This window comes from Uloborus diversus, chromosome 4, assembly GCF_026930045.1.
Source record: "Uloborus diversus isolate 005 chromosome 4, Udiv.v.3.1, whole genome shotgun sequence".
In the NCBI taxonomy this organism is placed as follows: Eukaryota; Metazoa; Arthropoda; class Arachnida; order Araneae; family Uloboridae; genus Uloborus; species Uloborus diversus.
The window spans coordinates 1,940,156-1,959,978 of NC_072734.1; the positions used below are offsets into that span (position 1 = coordinate 1,940,156).

Below are 19,823 nucleotides of genomic sequence, written 5' to 3' on the forward strand. Positions count from 1 at the left end.
CTAAGCTACCGTGGGGAGGTAAAGTGCAGCCTGCAAATTTTTCTTTTTCTTTCTTTTCCTTTTTTTTTTTCTTTTGACATCTTGAATTCAAATTATGTTTTTCGCAATCACGAGTGTGTGTATGTAGGCGTGTGTGTTTGTGTGTGGGATGGTATGTGTTTGTGTGTAGGGGGTATGTGTATGTGTGTGTAGGCCTCTGTGTTTATGTCTGTGTGCAGGTATGAGTGTGTGGGTTGTTGTGTGTATGAGTGTTTGTGTATGGGGGGTTGGAATGTGTATGTGTGTGTAGGTATGTGTGTTTGTGTCTGTGTGCTGGCATGAGTGTTGGTAGTTGTATGTATGAATGTGTGTGTGGGGGGGGGGGTATGTGTATGTGTGTAGGCATATGTGTTTGTGTCTGTGTGCAGGCATGAATGTGATGATTAGTTGTGTGTATGTGTGTGTATGTGTGGGTGTCTGTATGTATGCGTGTGCATGTGTTTGTGTGAGTGTGTGTGTGTAGTTGTGTATGTATGCGCGTGCGTGTAGGACATGGATGCAACCTGGAGACGGCTTTCGCTATAGGAGCAGCATCGTGAGGAGCCCGTCGACGGTGATGGTGCGGAGGGTGGCGGTGGGAAAATAAAATGATAGGAACGCCAAAAACAGTCAAATGAGAACAATAAGCAATCGTGATTGCTCAAAAAATCCATCAAAGTCAAACATTTTCCTATTGTTAGTACTTAATTTAAAACTCTTTTCTTTAAATATCCCAGAAACTCATTTCTGCAGGATACTGCGCTTTACCTTGCCACTGTAGTATAGTTTCCCTATCCATTTGTTCACTAATAAAACTGATACGTTTAAGTTAGATTTAACCCTTCATAAGGCAGTCGGAAATAACTTTGAAACAAATTTAAACAATAATAGTGTATCTAATAAACTGTTTGACCATCTCTGATTGGATAAAACGTTTCCATGTTGAAGGAAGAAAAATGCATCAGTGTTTAAATGTGGGGATTACACTATCACATTAGAAACAACACAGTAACTTACCCATATGGATATCTCCTGGGTGTTAATGGAGAGCCGTCACTTAACATTTCAAAACTGTACCTAGAACGATGCGTGAATGCGTTAATAATTTAAAACTTAAACTCTTAATTCTAATTCACACACAAAATTAGTTGTTTATGCACTAATAAGCTCCGTAAAGACAAGATATTTTTGTAGGAGCTTCCTTAGTTATTGAACGTAATCTATGTAAACAATTACTATAGTTTGTGGAAAACTATTTATATTTTTTTGTAATAAGAATGATATTTTGCTCTTATCTTTTAAAATGTAGCATGTATTTTATAAAGAAGATGTAAAAAGTTTGTTATTGCTTTGAGTATTTATTGAAATCTAGGCTGTTTTGTGATTTAGTTGAATTATTCCAATTCAAGTCCGGCAGACAGCACTGACGATAAGCCACATGATAATCACACGCACATATTTACATTACATCACACACACATCATTACATCACATCACATCATCATTACATCACACCACATCATCATTACATCACATCACATCATCACATATTTACATTCATGAGTTCAATGTTAAATTTTTATAACGTATATTCTCGAAGAACTTTTTTTTTATTATTAAATATACTTACTTTTTTTATTATTAAATATAGACAAACTGTCGCATAGCACTTCTGAAGAAAAAAAATTCTTCTCAATCTGTTACAGTTTATTAAAGTTCAGCACAAAATCGTGCATTTTAGAAAATCAGCAAAATATTAATTTCGAAATGGAAATTTATGCATGGATAAAAGCATTTAACCGATTCTATTATTTTTTTCTAAATAAATAACTAATGAGCAGTGCTTCATTTCGATTTTTATCTTGAAAATTTAGCCGGATTTGGCGTCAAAGAAAAATAGGATTTTTGCGGCGGGAAAAAATTTGTATTTTTTTACCTATAAACTGAGATGGCATTCGAAAATCCTTTTATGCAAGTTTCATAGAATATTTTATTGGATCCCTTAAATTGCGTAAAACCTCAAAAATTGTTTCTGGGGATGATAAGCGACTATCTCCTTAGAATACCCACGACGTGTTTTATAGGATCTATCTGGGAAATATGCTGGCCGATTTGTTAGAATGATTCCTTCCTTGAATAGGAAATTGTTGTTTAGCTGACCATGATGTGGTCAGGCATTATCATATATAAAAATTAGTTCAAAATTAATCGCTACAGCTTCAATTGTTCAATCTTGCATGTTGAGATCTGTTTCATCACGTTGGATCGCCATCGCTGATTGATATCGAGCTATATAGTATGTGAATTTGATTTGTTAAGTTAGTCATTTTTTTTTAAAGCTGTACGGCTTTTAATACTAAAAAATCTTTTAACTAGCTATGTTTTGAGACCTCCCCCCTCCCCCCAAAAAAAGAAAGAATCAGGCGAAGACAATCGCCGCTTACCTTGGACCCGATCTTCCATTGATCTGACAGGTGTCCACCCTTTTCCTGGGTGGATCTGGTGGGAGAGGCAGTGCAGAAGAAAAAGCTGTAACAGCAATTATCGATTTGGTTAGAAAAAATGATGGGTGGGTTGTCAGCTTTTATTTCGTTGGGTTACTTTTTTACTAATTGCCTAGTACCACTACAACAATGTATTATTAAAAGATAAAAACTCCTATGCCTTATAATTTTGGAATCATATTATGAATAATTTATCTGTAGGATACGTATCGAGAAATATTTTGGGTTGAACTCAATAATCACTAAATACATTGCAAAAAAGAAAAGAGAGAGAGAGAGAGAAAAGAAAGCGGACTAGAAACCGTCTATGATAGGGAGAAGGGGTTTTTCAATATTTAGTCATGAGTTCAATGTTAAATTTTTTATAACGTATATTCTCGAAGAAATTAATAAAGGAAAAAGAAAGGCGGCCTTAAAAAAATCTATGCAGGAAAAGAGAGTTTATTCAAATTTTTAAAATCTTTAGTTCAATATGTTCAATTTTTTTTCACCTATATTCAAAAAAGAGAAAAGAGTATTAAAAATCTTCCCTTTCAAGAGGAAGACTTAAGTTCCAAAATTTGAATTTTCGATCTTGAGTTGAATGTTAATTTTTCTAACAAACATTCAGAAAAACAAAGGAAAAAATCGGTCTAAACAACTTTTTATATCAGGGAAAAATAGCTAGAAACGAAATTCGAATTTTTATCATCTGGAGCTGTTGCAAAATTTTCCTAACACGTGTTCACGAAGCATACAGTTAAAATATTAGTCCAACCTACGATTACTTTTGTCGTTGCATATTTCTTTTCCTTCATAAATATTTCTTGAAGGAATTAAAATTGAAACTTGTGGAGAAACGTAAAAAAAGTACAGAAAATAACAACATTTGCAAACATGCGTTCCGGTGTGATACTGATTTGCTTTTGGGGTATAGAATCATTAAACTGTGTAAGCATTATAGTTGCTATTTTAATTTTTTTTTAGAAGTGCATAACCAAGAAACTTTGTACGTTGAGCGTCGTCTTTATTCATTACAGTACGACTATGCAATTTCATTTCCAATTGGTTCTATCGTAAAAGCAGAAAAAACTATTGTTACCGGCGAAATCTTTGCTTTTGTGATCAGGACAACTGGAAAAACGCCCTCCTGTCATTTCAATCGAAATTCTATAAATTGGGGGCCTATGAATGTGTAGTTTTGTGAAATTCGTATGTTGCAATACTTTTGGGAATTCGAAACTCAAAATGTAGTTCCCCAGCAAATGTTCATCGTACGATATTTCAATTAAAACAAGCCTATTTAGGTATTATTATACTAGTAGAAAACAATTCTCTAAAATAAATAAATAAATAAATAAATAAAAATGCATCTGTGTAAATATTACCGAGACATTAACTGAAAGCAATGTTTAAGGAGTATTAACTACTCTTTTCTTCATGCTCTTTGCTCAATTTAACAGAAACAGATATTATCAATCCAGAACAAAAGTTTTTTCCGAACATTTTTTACACATTGTAATGATAGCTTTGCTTTTATGCAAAGAGAAATGTCCAAGTCTGCAAATTCATCACAAAAGAAAAAAAACAACTGAGCAATTACCCGATTCGGATCTATTCCTGATGATTACTTCCGTTTCATCTTCGTACGCGGGTTTCCGCCGTTTCCTGTCTAGTAACAGGAAATAGACGACTTTTTCTGTGTTATGTCTGAAAAACATGAAAAACTTAATTATTTATAGCTTGAATATTATCGAATAGAATTTTTATAAATATTGAAATTTCAATGACAGGTTAGACTAGAGCTACATGTTTTTGCTAGAACAGCCTTATGAGGATTCCACATCTGCAGCTACGGAGATGAAATCTCCGTCATCTCCTTTCTGCAAGCGCAACACATGCTTATGCCTTTATTATCCCATATGAAGGTTTTAAAATATGAATATAGTAGAACCTGTTTATCTTTCCCCGTTTATACATATTACATTTGTAGAGCAAGGAAAATATACATTTACTTCTTTACTAATAATAAAGCTCTCTGTCTGGATGTCTGGAGGATGTCTTGAGGATGTCTGGATGTCTGTAGGATGTTTGGATTTCTGTGACGCGCATAGCGCCTAGACCGTTCGGCCGATTTTCATGAAATTTGGCACAAAGTTCGTTTGTAGCAGGGGTGTGCACCTCGAAGCGATTTTTCGAAAATTCGATGTGGTTCTTTTTCTATTCTAATTTTAAGAACATAACTATTATAAGATGGACGAGTAAATTACGAAATTATCATAACGTGGAACCGTAACATAGGTACAAGCCAACTGGCGAGAAAATTCACCATACATTATTTGTAAATATGCAGGCGAACCATTTGACCTTTTAATTTTTCTATTACGGGCAAGCCGTGCGTGTACCACTAGTGAATAATAATTAGAAATTATGATTGCAAGAACGGAACTATAAATACGCCAAATATTTGTTTCTTGTTTTGATTAAACATACGACTCCTGTATAGAGCGTACAATATAATGAAGTACTAATTCAACAAATAATATGGCGCACTTAGAATGTCAGTCCGACACCCCTGCAGCTGAACTATAAATGGTAAAGTATTTGCGAGAGACGGTACAATGTAATTTTGTTACAAAGCATTGTTTTTTGCAGCAATAAAATACGAGTCTACTTATTTAAGAATGTTTTGCTTATTATATACAAATACAAATACAAAAGTGGCGACCAGCAACAGGCTCTGGGCCCAGCTAGACTGGTCCTAGTCAATTTACAATCCCCTGTGAAGATCAATGGCCCTCTTAAAACTATCTACTCCCTTGCTCATGACCACCTCTTCCGGTAAGCTGTTCCAAGGTTCCACTACCCTGCTAAAATAATAATTTTTCCTAATATCCATGTTAGCTTGAGATTTAAATAGCTTAAAACAATGACCCCTTGTCCTGTTTTTCAGTGCTAAACTTCAGTTCCGTAGCATCTTTCATTTTAATAAATTTAAACAACAGAATCATGTCCCCTCGGTCTCTTCTTTGCTCATTATTACCCGGATTAGCCTTTGATCACATGATTGTACTTTACACTTTGATTGTACATTACCCGGATTAGCCTCTGATCTCAGTTAGTCCGGCGGAATCGATCATTGGTTCTACTGACTTTAATTGTATGTTTTTCTGTTTACGTCGTTTGCTTATTGGCTCACATTTATTCCAACATTATGTACATACTTCATAATTTATGTAAGTCATTCAAGAGGAAAACGATTTTGTTCATTCCACTATGACGTAAGATGTGATAGGGAAACCTTAGGCATTTTTCATGAAAGCAACAGCAGCGGTCTATTCGGAAATAGCTAACGCGCCAACACATTTTGTCACAATTAAAGCTAGTGTGGATTATAGCCTAAATGCTCATTAGTCATTTTAATTCCTATTCTCTCAGCTGAAACTTTTTCATAATAAGCATAACTCATTAGCATCACAAATTTCAAATGATGTAAAATTACTAACTTCATTTTACTCGACTTAATAACACATTATTATTCTGGACTTTGTGCTTTTGTTCTAAGTGGTAAGAAAATGTATTTATTTTAGAAAATAGAAGTGGTTACTCAACATAAGGTGGAACAAAAAAAAAATATTTTAGTTTCTACTCAGCAATTTAAAGCAAATCTTGCGCTAAGAGCGGTTAGAGAAAAAGTAAAAATTGCTATAAAGATTAAGGCCAATAATTTTTCAGTAAAAATCAACGACAAGAATATGCCAGAAAATACTGAAAAAGCAACTGAGTGGGGCTACAATAAATACCAACAACCAACATTTATGGAACATTCAGATTTGTTTTAACCACATTGGTGTAGGGTCTTATATTTCCTTTCGCACAAAAATGAAGGAAAGAATAAAACTCCTACATAATTTCTGTGTTTGCAATCTTCAGTAATTGGCAAGTTATCTTTTTTATTTATATTTGTAGTGTAGTATCAGTAGCGTAACTAGGGGTTGGCAGGAGTGGCTCTCGCCAGGGGCGCAGCAGCCAGGGGGGCGGCATTTCGACTGATTAAAAAAAAAGTTTTTTTTGTTATAGAATTTGAAAAATTCTTTAAAAAAATGAAAAAAAAAATCTAGAGGGGGGTATATATAATCTACTGAGAAGGAACATTGAGCATCATTGAAAACAATTCTAAAAATGAAAATAAGAAAAAAAATTACAATGCTGCCTCCTATTTGCCGAATCAATTAATCAAAATTCACCAAAAAAAAAAATAAATAAATTATAATATTTTTTGGGAGGTGACAATGACCTTCGGTGATTTTCCATGTAGGTAACCCTGGAGGGGGGGGGGCGCAATTTTTTTAGTTTGCCAGGGGCAATAGGCCCCATACTTACGCTACTGTGTAGTATACGACTTTTGATAAAGATACGCTATTGTTAACGCTCCTCAAACTGTCTTAAAACGTTCCTTAACTATATACTATTAATAACGTACTGTGGAAAAACAAACAAACAAACAAAAAAAAAGCTGTGTTGGTCATTACTATATTTTGTTACGATGTACAAATATTTTCTTAATTTCAAGAAACTTGGTCTCTTCCCATGTTCACAAGTTTTGGATGCGTCGGGCTTAGATTCTTCATATTTGTTTAACTTCCATATATAGAATTAAAAAAAAAAGAAAAGAATTTAAAATACGAATTGGTTATTGCAACCTACTAACAAACCGAGGTTTAGACTGGTACTGTGGGAGAAGTTTCCCCTGCAGTGGTGCTAAATGGATGAAGTCCATTCACGATAGGAATATTTTTTGCAGGGGTAATATTTGGTAACGTCCCGTCACCTGTCGTCTTCCAAAAGACAGTCAACTGTGCCTGGCCAAGCAGGCACATGTGCCGCTAACATTCTAATCCAGATGAGTGTAATCAACTTTTTAGTTGATTACACTGATCGGGATTTTGCCAAGCGTTTGATCTACATCCGAGTAAACTAGTTAAGAGTCAGCTCGGTTCAGTTTCAACAGCATTGTGTAGCAGCTGCTCGATCAAATTTGGCTAATAGGAAAGTTGCAATCTATTAAATGTTCATATTTTGACTATTGGATATTGTTAATTGGCCCTCAAAACTAAAAATTTCACCATCAATTTTTAAAACACCGTGATTGATTTTTAATGAATTTTAAAAAAACCACGCGCAAAAGGGCGCTCTTCTGAAACGTCACGAGCTTACGTCACAGGGCACTAATGGGCAGCCTCTCTTCCGCCGAAGATCCCTTGTTTTCGCTACGGACATTTTGAGCGCGCTGATATTTTTATTTTTTAGAAATTCAATAATCCTTTTGAACACACTATGGAGGCCGGATTCGTTAAAGCACAATCTAATCATCTTCCTCAAGTAACATCAATGATGGTGTTCGAATATTTCCGAGAGGATGAGAGATTTAATGTTTCCAGAAACGCGAGGAGTTAAATGCGAAGAGGTAAGCCTTACGTTTCGTTAAGCCAACTGCACGTCCTTCGACTTCTCCTGCGGCGGAAGAGCGCATGACGTCACTTCCTGTGCCATTTGACGTCACAATCGCTTGAACTTTAAAAATTAATTTAAAAAAACTTCTTATCGTATCGCAAAATTTTTTTCACCAATGATGTTCGAAAACTTTCCTATTAGAAGAACAGTTGATTCAACTAAGTTGCCTCGTGTGAAGACAACGAAACACGACAGTCAATTTGATTTCACTAACCTTCGCGACCAAAGTCCAGGAGATCAAAATCTCACGGCGAGAAGTTTGCGTTTGCTCTGAGGTACGTTGCGTTGTACCGCGAGTGCATTGTATATGTAAATTTAAAAGTCGAAAAGCTGGGTACTTACGTTGTGTTTAATAATTCTTGTACTAATTTTTCTTTATCTTTAAAACAACCTAGGGACGTCATGCTTGACAAGACATCGGGATCCAGGTCTTCTACAGTAGGAATGATATGAGTCTGAAACATACAGATTCTTCATTAAAATAAAGAGCAACATTTTGAAATAGTTAATCAGGTTGAAATTTCTCAGTTTTGTAAATTATTAGAGCAAAAATAACTGCAGTCAAACCTGGTTAAAACGAGCTCAAAAGGACCTTTAAAATTAATTCGTCTGAACCATAGTTCATCTTATCCGAAAAACAATAAATAGCTTTATCTATGTTAATAAAACAGAGATTATATGTGTATGTGTGTGTGTGTATGTTCCCTATACAAATCCAGTTTACGTCGAATCTCGACCAAATTTGGCAGGAAGGTACTCTGGTACCCTAGAAGGAACGTAAGGGGTAGGGGGGGGGGGGTATTCGAAGGCCAAAAAAGTACCGAACCGTTCGAATTTTAATTTTTGAGGTCCGAAAGTGGCTCTTTCTATCCGAAATAATTATCCAATAAGTTCAAATTTAGCGCCATTCGAAAGCCCCGCGAAAGATACTCCTAAAATTGGTTTTATTCCTTGGAATTTCGAAAAACACCAAGACTGTAAAATCACAGGGAAAAAAATTTAAAAGCATTTTGAAGCCTAGTGGAAGACTTTCATATCGGTGAAATTATCGTTTGCGCGATCTCATTTTAAATTAATAAAACCATCAAAAAGGTTGACATTTGAAAAGGTTGACATTGAAGGTTTTTTCTCGACATTGACAAAATATTTTTTTTTTTTTGGGGGGGGGGGGGGGATTTTCAATTTTCATTATTATTTGGCGATTTAACTTCTTTCTTTTTTTTTGTACTGTCAGCAGAAGATCATCAGGAAGATTGCGCTTAATTTATTCGGGAATTTTTCATTTGCCGTTTTCTTCCTTTGAGAATGATTTTTTTTGACGGGAAATTTCATAGTATTTTTTTGTTCTCTAATTGAAGCCTGATTACTGAACATGCACCACTTGACGTAACTTTTATTTTCGAGGTAGACCATGAAAAGCCTGGCAATGCAGCTAGTGCGTAATAGGAAAAAATCGCAAATGTAGTTCGTCTTAGCAGTGACTCGTTTTAAGCATGTTTGAGTTAACGAAGTTCAACTTTCTTTCTGTGTTCGTGGCTATAAAACCGGATTTTTTTTTTTTTTTTTTTTTTTTTACTAGTAGTAGTTAGCAGAATTTTAATAACAGCTGATTCTTAAGGCAATCTAATATTGTAATGTCGACACTTCTCACAACCCTCTTAACTACCAATTTTTCACGTAAACGGTGCGGTGGTTGATTGGTCGAAAGAAGTTTCACTGAATATATATTTGTTACGATATGCTATAGGATTTCTTAAAATTAAAAAAAGGTTTGTAAGCAATAAATTTTATGGTAGATAAAATTATCTTTTATAGTATACTAGCTGTACCCGACGCGCGTTGCTACGCCAACAAAAAAATACATCATTATACTGATTTTCATGACAATCGGTTGAACGGGGCAGAAGTGGCTACTCTGCAGTGCCACCTGGTGGCGAGTGGCTTCATTGAGCATATTATGCACCTTCTCCGTGGAAAAATACATATATATAGCAATTTTCATAATAATCGGTCCAGGTATCACGTGAAGCCGTGACTATACTCAAATTTTGTACTCACGCAGTTTGCAAGATCAATCCATCGCTAAAAATATCAAATAGAAAAAGTTTTAAATCCCCCCGTTGCATGAAAAGCCATAAAACAATAAAGAAAGAATTTATTTGTTCAAACTCAAGAAAAATGGCAACAGCTAACTTCTTATCAATGAGATCTTTCACGCAAATTAATTTCTGCAGCCGACAATTTTATTCGTATTTATCCAATGGATTGTGACTTAAATTGGAATAAAAAAGGAACTATCGATCGGATTTTTTTCGAACTGATCTATAAACATTCCCAGTACCAAAAATAACAAACGGTGAAGGTTTCAGCCAAATCTGCCGGGTAGTTTTTGAGTTCATGGATGACATACAGACAAACATTCATTTTTATATATATAGATGAGAATAGACTTTTCAGTTACATTAGTTTAATTTTAATCATTTTAGTATCTATTTTACAGATGTCACTTCGATGACGTTGACGAGTAATTATTCACCAGATAAGCTGAAAAAAATTAGCATCAATTTAACCTTTCATTTATCTCTTTTAGGAAGGACCGTCATTTCGAATTTTCCCGGGGATTGCAAAGGATGCATACCCAATGTAAATTGTACAGATAACAGCAAATACCACGACCACTTGCATGTAAATACACTGCTCGACATTGAAAATGCAACACCAAGAAGGAGTGGTCAGAAATATATGCAAATTTTAGAGTAGACGTACAACACTGAGTTATGTAAATGATGTGAAATGCGCAGCTCTCCGACGCACGTGAAGTAAGATATAAGGGAAGGAATGGGCAATATTCGTGTCGTTATTTCTGACTGGAAAATTATCGAAGAAATTTTGTTTTTGACTAGGAGGATACGTGTAACACGAGAGAATGCCAGGCCGCCGTCAACGAAGGCACTTCCAGCAGACAGACGATTTTACGAGGGGTATGGTGATCGGACTGAGAAAGGGAGGTACGTCAAATCGCAGCTGATACCCACATGGATGCGAGCACGGTGCATCGGCTGTACCAAAGATGGTTAGAACAACGAAATGTGGCAAGATTGAGGGGTGCAGGGGCAACCAGAGTGACGTCAGAACGCGTGGATCGACGCATCCACCGACAAGCTGTAGCAGATCCACAAGTTCATCGATTCTGCAGCAGGTGAAAGATACCCTGAATGTTTCCGTGTCAATCAGAGCCATTTCCCGTCGTTTGGTCGCACGTGGTCTGCAATCACGGCGCCCGCTAAGAAGACTGCCATTGACTCCACAACATAGACAGCAACGTTTTGTATGGTGCCGGACTAGAGCGACGTGGATGACAGAATGGTGGTGTGCCGTGTTCTCAGATGAATCCCACTTCTGTTTATCCGTGGAGACAGATCTAATCCGGCAGTAACTGTGGAACGTCCCACTGCACGACAACGTGGCATAATGGTTTGGGGCGCAATTGCGTACAATTCCATATCACCTCTAGTTCGTATTCTGGGCACTATGACGGCCCAACGATACTTGGATAATGTGTTGCGGCCGGTGGCAATCCCTTACCTTCAAGGGCTGCCTAATGCAATTTTTCAGCAGGATAATGCCGGACCTCACAGTGCTCGAATTCGCCAACATGCTCTCCAAGGCACACAGAGGCTTCCCTGGCCACCATACTCTCCTGACCTGTCACCAATCGAACATGTGTGGGATGTGATTGGACGCCGTTTGCAGACTCTGTCTCTGCCTCGTTCAGAAGACGAACTGTGGCAAATGGTTGAAAGGGAATGGAGAGCCATCCCTCTGGACACCCTTATTGACTCTATGCCTAGACGTGTTTCTTTGTGTATCGCTGTCCGCGGTGGTCCTACATCCTACTGAGCCAACGCCGTTCTCTCTCTGCATTCTGCCTATCATTTTGAAATTAAGATCATTTATTATTCCTTGCTGTCTCTGTCTTTTTTTCCAAATTTCATCACTTTCTGAATACTCCTTCTTGGTGTTGCATTTTCAATGTCGAGCAGTGTACATGTACATAAACTTTCCAAAGCAGGGCGGGAAGACGGGCCTGGTTCAAGCGAAACGAATACTAAACTATTATTCTGATCTGATTGCTCAAAAGTGTTTTAGTAACATAATCGAACATTGCTTACCTGCACCGCTTCCTTCATCGGGAGTTCGAGTTCTAATTCCGATTTAGTTCCCCTGAAAGAAAAAGATTTTAATGAGAGGAAAGCCTTTTACTAGAGAATTTGTTTCACTACAAAGAATACTCGAACGAATATATACTCACGCTATCACCCAAGGATGCCTCGTTACTTCGGCCAGCTTTAGAAGGAAAAATATGTTTTATAACATATTTCATAACATAATCATAATTCTCACTTTCATTTACTTAAGAAACGAAAAAAGAGAAATTAATTCTAGTAAAGCGGAAACGTTTGAAAAAAATCATGCTATTCTTATCGTTTTCATATTTTCATGATATGGTTTTTTGTCAAGTCTTTGAGGTAAAAATATCTTACTAATAAATCTATTGCTGATTGTTTTTGATCATATCTCAGTTAGGGAAAAAAAATTTGTGTATAAACATTGAAAAAAAAAAAAAAAACCCCTAGAAAAAGGTTTCATGTTAAATTTTAGGAAACTTTTTCAGTTCTAAAACCTATTTATACGGATAGCATGGAATGGATTAAGGCCCCTATATATACGAGCCGACGCATCAGCTTAAGATTAGCCATTTTGGATCGGAGCGCGTGTTTGAGTGATTGTCTCTTCTGGCGAGTTATCGCGTTTGGTGATTGTTCATTGTGAGCAATTATTAGCGGCACATGAATTAATTATTTAATAAAATATATTTTTCGGCAAATTTGGCGAAATCCGAAATTTTGCTGTGGTAACCCTAGCAGTGCAACAATGAAAAATCCGATCCAAAATAGCTAACCTTAAGCTGATGCGTCGGCCTATCTATATAGCGGCTCTAGAATGGATAAAAGGCTGTTCATAAATGATGTCACTCTTTATTTCAACAAATCCCCCCCCCCTCCCCCATGAGTATCACATCTCTCCTTACCTCCTCCTCTCCCCTTATCACATGTTAGGCAATATTGCATAAATATGCTCTTTAATGTGGTGACATAACTTACTGTCCATCACCATTGTCTGTTAGAAATTAATATTCATCATCTTTCCCTTTTAGAAACTAAAAGTTCATGGCTAGCTTTTCAGAATTAATTAACATCGCAATTCATCTTCGAGGCAATACGCGTCTCTTCATAGTTCAATTTAACAATCTCCAGTCTCAGAAGCTAAAGTTTGATAATGTATTTAAGAATTAATATGTTTTACACTATCCATAGAAATTAAATTTTGCCTTCGTAGTGTCTTGTAATTTACCTTTCCTACTGTCCCGTTTAAGATTTAACAGTGTTTTTTTTTTTGAGCAATCACGATTGCTTATTGCTTTCATTCGACTGTTTTGATGTCCTATCATTTTATTTTCCCACCGCCACCCTCCGCACCATCACCGTCGACCGGCTCCTCACGATGCTGCTCCTATAGCGAAAGCCGTCTCCAGGTTGCATCCATGTCCTACACACACGCGCATACATACACAACTACACACACACACACACACACGCACATACACAAACACACATACATCTATACACACGCATACATACAGACAACTACTCACACATTCATGCATACATACAGACACCTACACACACACAAAACATACACACACATACACACAACTACCCACACATTCATTATCAGCACACAGACACAAACACACATGCCTACACACACATACACATACCCTCTACACACAAACATACATACCCCCCACACACAAACACACACGCCTACACACACACACTCGTGATTGCGAAAAACATAATTTGAATTCAAGATGTCAAAATTCAAATTAATTTTTTTACTATTATTTTTTTTTGTATGTATTATATGTATGTATATAAAACATTTTTAGAAACAAAATCAGTTAAGAATTTTATCCTTTATGAAATTAGCCTCTTTTAAAGAGGCGCTTATTTCTATTCTTTTTTACTTCGTTTTACAAAAAAGGAAGTATTGTATTCGCAAAAAAATTTTCACCCAAAAATCGGCCTTAATTTCCATTTTGCTCACCCCCAAATGAATGTTGATTTTTTTTTCAACCCGACCACACGTACATATGTATCTAAGAACGTATTGACGCCCGAAATATCCATTTTGAAGTTTTCCGAGTTAATTACAACGAGTTTTCTCGTGACGTCTGTATGTACGTATGTATGTGCGTCTATGTGTATGTATGTCGCATAACTCAAAAACGGTATGTCCTAGAAAGTTGAAATTTGGTACGTAGACTCCTGTGGGACCTAGTTGTGCACCTTCAATTTTGATTGCATTCGGATGTTTCTAAGGGGGGTCTTTTGACCCTTTTTGGGGGGAATTCATTGTTAATTTCGATGCAAACTCAAGTGGTGTTATAATTTGGCGGACACTTGGCGATATATCGCCAGACTTTTGGTCGCCAAGTTTTCTCGCCAACTTGGTGACAAATTTGGCGATTTTTTTTTCTGGTTTCGATGTGGCCATTGCTGGTGATATTTAGAGAGTTAGAGAGAGAATTCAATTCAATTCAATTTATTTCAATCAGGGAAATATATATACATATATATACACACACACATATACATACATATATATACACATATATATATATACATATATATACATATATACACACACATATATATATATTTTACAAATATGCATTTCACATATAAAATAAAAAGAAATTACAAACAGAAATATATTTCTCTCAGTCGAATTGAGAATCCCTGATTGAGTAGATGGGAGTAAAGGCTATACAATAGCCTGACTAGCTCCCACCACTCAGAGAAGAGCTTAATTTAGAGCCAGTTTATAACATAATATAAAATTAACAAAAAATAAATGCATAATCATACAAAGAACACATAAACACAACACAAGTAATTCAATTAAAGTACGTCTAATTTTATAACAGAACCGAGGCATACTATTACGAATATGCTGCTTTATCCTAAATTGACTGCAGTAGAATTGAGTATAAATTTTTTTAGCCTATTCTTAAACAAATTTCGATTATTAATGGTTTTTAAACAATTGGGTAAGGTGTTCCACAATCTTGGTCCGTAGGAGTTAATGCCATTATACAATCGATTTGTTTTTGCGTTTATAGGTATAATATTTTCACGGTTTCTAGTGGGGTAGTTATGAACCAATTCACGGATTGTTACTATTTCTGAATTCAAACCATTTGTTACTAAATCATGCATAAAAATACCAACATTATATTTATAAATTTGTTCCACGGTCTTTAAAAAACTCCTATTACTGTTACCCACAATATTATCTCTATTAATTATTCTGTGAAATCTTTTTAATAAAATATTTATTCTATTTAGATTATTTTTAGTTGTTTGGCCCCAAGCAAGAACACCATAATTGAGAACTGAATATATCAAAGAAAAATATAAAATAAACAGAACATCAACAGGAAGGAAATTAGACACAAAATTAATTAAACCTAAATTACGAGAAATCTTTTTTGAGACAAACTCAATGTGATTGTCCCACCGTAAGTTATTTTGAAGATTTACCCCCAAAAAATTTATATTCTCAACATGTTGATAAGTTTTTCCAATCAATTTTAGTTCAAAATTGTCAATTTTTTTATTTTTCCAATGAAAAACAGTGTAATTAGTTTTTTCATAATTAATAAATAATTTATTGGTTAAAAACCATGTCATGACTTGCTCTAAAATTACCTGACATTTATTATATAAGGAAACTACATCTTTTTCTCCTATAAAAACAGATGTGTCATCAGCATAAGACAGTATTAATGAGTTATTTGCAATATAGAAAATGTCGTTTAGAAAAATAATAAATAACAGTGGGCCCAAAATTGATCCTTGAGGAACACCATGAGTAACAGTAAGTAATTTCGATTTTGTATTTTTAATATAAACATATTGTTTTCTATTTCTTAAATAACTCTGGAACAATTTAAATGGCCCCCCTCTTATACCATAAAACTTTAATTTGTGCAGCAAAATATTGTGATCAATAACGTCAAAAGCTTTTGTGAGATCTAGGAAAAAACCAAGTACAATATTTTTTTTAATATCAATCTCTTTCTGAATATAATCAATTGCTCGAACTATAGCTGCTTCTGTTGATTTATTTTTAGTGAAACCATACTGGTTATTAAATAATAACTTGTTATTATAAAAGTAGTTCCAAATCCTTGTATAAATTAATTTCTCAAGAATTTTAGTAAATGTGCAAGCAATAGAAATTGGTCTATAATTTTTAATATCCTTAGGGTTACCTTTTTTTTTGAAAATGGGAACAACTTTACAAATTTTTAAATTATTAGGTATATTAAACTCAGAAAAAACATTATTAAATAATATAGTAAGTACAGGAGAAATCTCATTATTAATGTATTTTATCACTCTAGGGTGTATTCCATCATGACCTGCACTTTTTGAAGCATTCAATTTATTAATTGTCATATATATCTCAGTAGTAGTAATTTCATAAAGATAAAAGGAGTTAGGCACTGACTCCAAATTTTTTAAATACCCTTGGAATGAAAGATCATTAGAAACATGAGTATCATTAGCATTGATTAAATTATCAGTTATATTAAGAAAATAATTATTCAAGAGCTCGGCCTTATCTGCATCATTCACAACAATTACTTCACCATTGTTTAAATCTCCAATATCACACTGTTCCATTCCCTTAACTTTGACATTAATTTTCTTTAAATTATTCCATATAGCTTTAGTTGATTTATCAACGGAAAATAAATCGCAATAGAACCGCCTTTTCACTCTTTTAATTTCCTTATTTATTCTATTTCTATAAGTCTTGTAGGTTAATAAATCGTCGTAGTTTCTAGTGTGAATGAATTTCTGATAGAGCTTATTTCTGTATTTAATCTTTTTTAGTAAGATACTGTTCATCCAACATTTTCTCATTTTTTTCTTCTTTTTAAAGGCAATAAAAGGGAAAAAAATATCATAGTACTCAGAAAATGTTTTTAAAAAAGCATTGTAGTTGTCATCAATGTTATTAAATGTTAAGATATCTTTCCAGTTTACTGTAGAAATAAAAAGTCTGAAATCTTCAAGAGATTGCGGATTATAAGACCGGATCATAGATTCAGCGCAAACATTATTTTCATTTAGAACTATATGATTATTAAAAATTAATTTCTGATTAATTTTGACAAAAACAGGTAGATGATCAGAAATATCTGAGATTATTATGCCAGCAAAAATTTCCCGATTAAAACCAACAGAACCAAAGTGATCGAAACTTGCAATGTCAAAATTGCCCAAGTTTTCGGGGTTGAGATGAAAAAAATTATCATATACGTTTGTAGCAATTATATCAATTAAAGTAGAAGTACTATGAGTTATTCGAGTAGGTTTGTTAATGTAATTAATGCAGCAATGGGATCTGAATAAGTCTTCTATCCTATTAACATGGTCATTTTTTTCAAGAAAATTAATATTAAAATCTCCAAAAATGCATATTTTTTTTCTGACTTCTTTAGCATAATCACACAGAGATTCAATAACAGAAAAAAAGGCAGTAAAGTCACCTTTTGGAGGTTTATAAATAGTTGAAAACACAACTTTATCAGATTCAACAGTGACAATTTCACAAAATTCAGTTATAAAAGTAAATTTAACACATGTAAAAACATTATTAAAGTCTTGTTTTACAAAAAGAGCTACTCCTCCACCAATTTTATCTATTCTGTTAATAAAATGACAGTTGAAACCCGGAAAATATGTAAACCCATCCAAAATACCCCATGTTTCAGTGATTCCAATTATCATGATATCATCAATTTCATTAATTAATCTGTTTAATTCATCAACCTTAGATCCAATACTTCTTACATTTATGTGCAAAATAGTGCAGTATTTAAATTCCCCAAGTGTGTTAGTGTTGTGATTTGCTGTTTGAGAGTTCAGACAATCAATATTATAATATGCAGAGTTCATTAAGACAAAATAAACAAAAAGGGAAAACGAAAGGTCAGTCGGAAAAAAATAGAACTATTGAAGGTGTCAAGCAAAAGAAAATCAGCAGACACAACCCATAATCCAATTAAATAAAATAACAGAAAAAAAAAAAAATACATGAACCAGTGAAACACATAAATCCATAAAGTAAATATCACCAAAAAAGACTTATAAATTAAAGCAAGTCAAATAGTAATCTAGACAAATGAGTAAACATAGAAAACCAAATATAATTACAAAAATAGTAACAATTAATGAACATTTTTATCAGATGCAAATGAATCAATATAACGTTGCATTTCGGATAATTTTCTTAAAACTTTAATGTGACCTTCATGCTGTACAAGTATATCCCCCCCTCTTGTCCAACAGTTGACTTGAAAACTTCTTAGTTGCTTGTAAAAAACACTTCTAGCTCTAGTTAAGTTCTCAAAAATAGATATACCTGTCGATTTCAAAAGTTTCTTGTTAGTAAACACTTTATCCCGATTTTGCATCCTTACAAACTTGACGATCAAAGGTCTTGTCATCAACGCTGCTCCTTCTGTGCTTTTAGTTAAAGATTCCCTTGGCCTGCCAATTCTGTGAATGTTGATGAAATCTGTATGTAGTAGGGATAGATTGAATTTTTCATTTAGAAAATCTATTGCAACATTGTACGGGTTTTCCTTACTAGATTCTACTAAACCATTTATTATTAGGGATTGTTTTCTATTATATTGTTCCATTACATCAACGTTATCTTCAAGGCAATTTAATCTGGAATGCATATTACTCACCTTATGATTAAGGTCACTGAAAAGGTCGTTCCATTTTGTTTCCATTTTCTTCAGCTCATCTTTTAACAAGTTATTTACGCGATTGCACAAACTTTCATCATTTTCTTGTGTAGAAATCATCAATTTCACATCGTTTTTTAACTTGCAACTTAAATCATCAAAATCACGTTTCCAAACCTCTTTTAGCTTCTTGAGTTCGCTTGTACCATCACCACAATTGGATGTCGTAGGTGTGGAGGCTGTTGTTAATTTCACCTTCGGAGGCATTTTGTTCAAAGAAAATGCAGTAATACTATCAATTATGTATAATAATGCCTCATGAGGTACTTATACAAAAAAATTGACCTCCATTTGCCCCAACTTAAAAAAAAAATTACATGTAAAACATATATTTAGCACGAGCAAAAAAATCAACACACAACATCTTCCGTCACATTGCAATTGCAATAATGGGGAAATAACATTAAATTGGTGTAAAAGGAAGTCATGTGATGCACACATCAGCTCGTTTCCTATTTATGTAAAACATATAAAATTATCAAACGTGTGTCATGTTTATTTCTCTTCTAACTTTACAACTCTTTCAAAATGTTATGGTGTTTTCTTTTATCCCTATTGTCTTCTAATCTTACACTTGAACTTTTCTATTTCAGATGAGTTTAAACTCCCTTAAAGTTCGATAGGGAAAAATTTCTCAGACTATGATAGTAGAAATCTATAAATAACACAGACATTATTATTTGTAGAGCACATTACTTTAGATTAATAGAATTATCACGAATATATAGGTATTTCTCCAATGTTTTTGATTTAATTTCCTTAACTATGACAGATAGGAAACAATTTCTGGAACTTAGGCAATAGAAATCTACACATAAGTAATACCTTATACGGGGTGCGGAGAAAGT

General features: G+C 34.4%; 1 protein-coding gene across 1 annotated transcript in view; it reads right to left on the bottom strand.

The window, feature by feature from the left end:
• The window catches only part of LOC129219759 (serine/threonine kinase SAD-1-like), a 160,182-nt gene that overhangs the window by 28,470 nt on the left and 111,889 nt on the right, over nucleotides 1-19,823 (bottom strand). The window contains exons 8-13 of the mRNA XM_054854052.1: nucleotides 12,328-12,362; nucleotides 12,188-12,239; nucleotides 8,358-8,470; nucleotides 4,105-4,211; nucleotides 2,463-2,547; nucleotides 1,036-1,095 (exon numbers count right to left, since the gene is read on the bottom strand). Coding sequence (XP_054710027.1) covers nucleotides 1,036-1,095; nucleotides 2,463-2,547; nucleotides 4,105-4,211; nucleotides 8,358-8,470; nucleotides 12,188-12,239; nucleotides 12,328-12,362 — 452 coding nt within the window. The remainder of the gene's footprint in view (nucleotides 1-1,035; nucleotides 1,096-2,462; nucleotides 2,548-4,104; nucleotides 4,212-8,357; nucleotides 8,471-12,187; nucleotides 12,240-12,327; nucleotides 12,363-19,823) is intronic.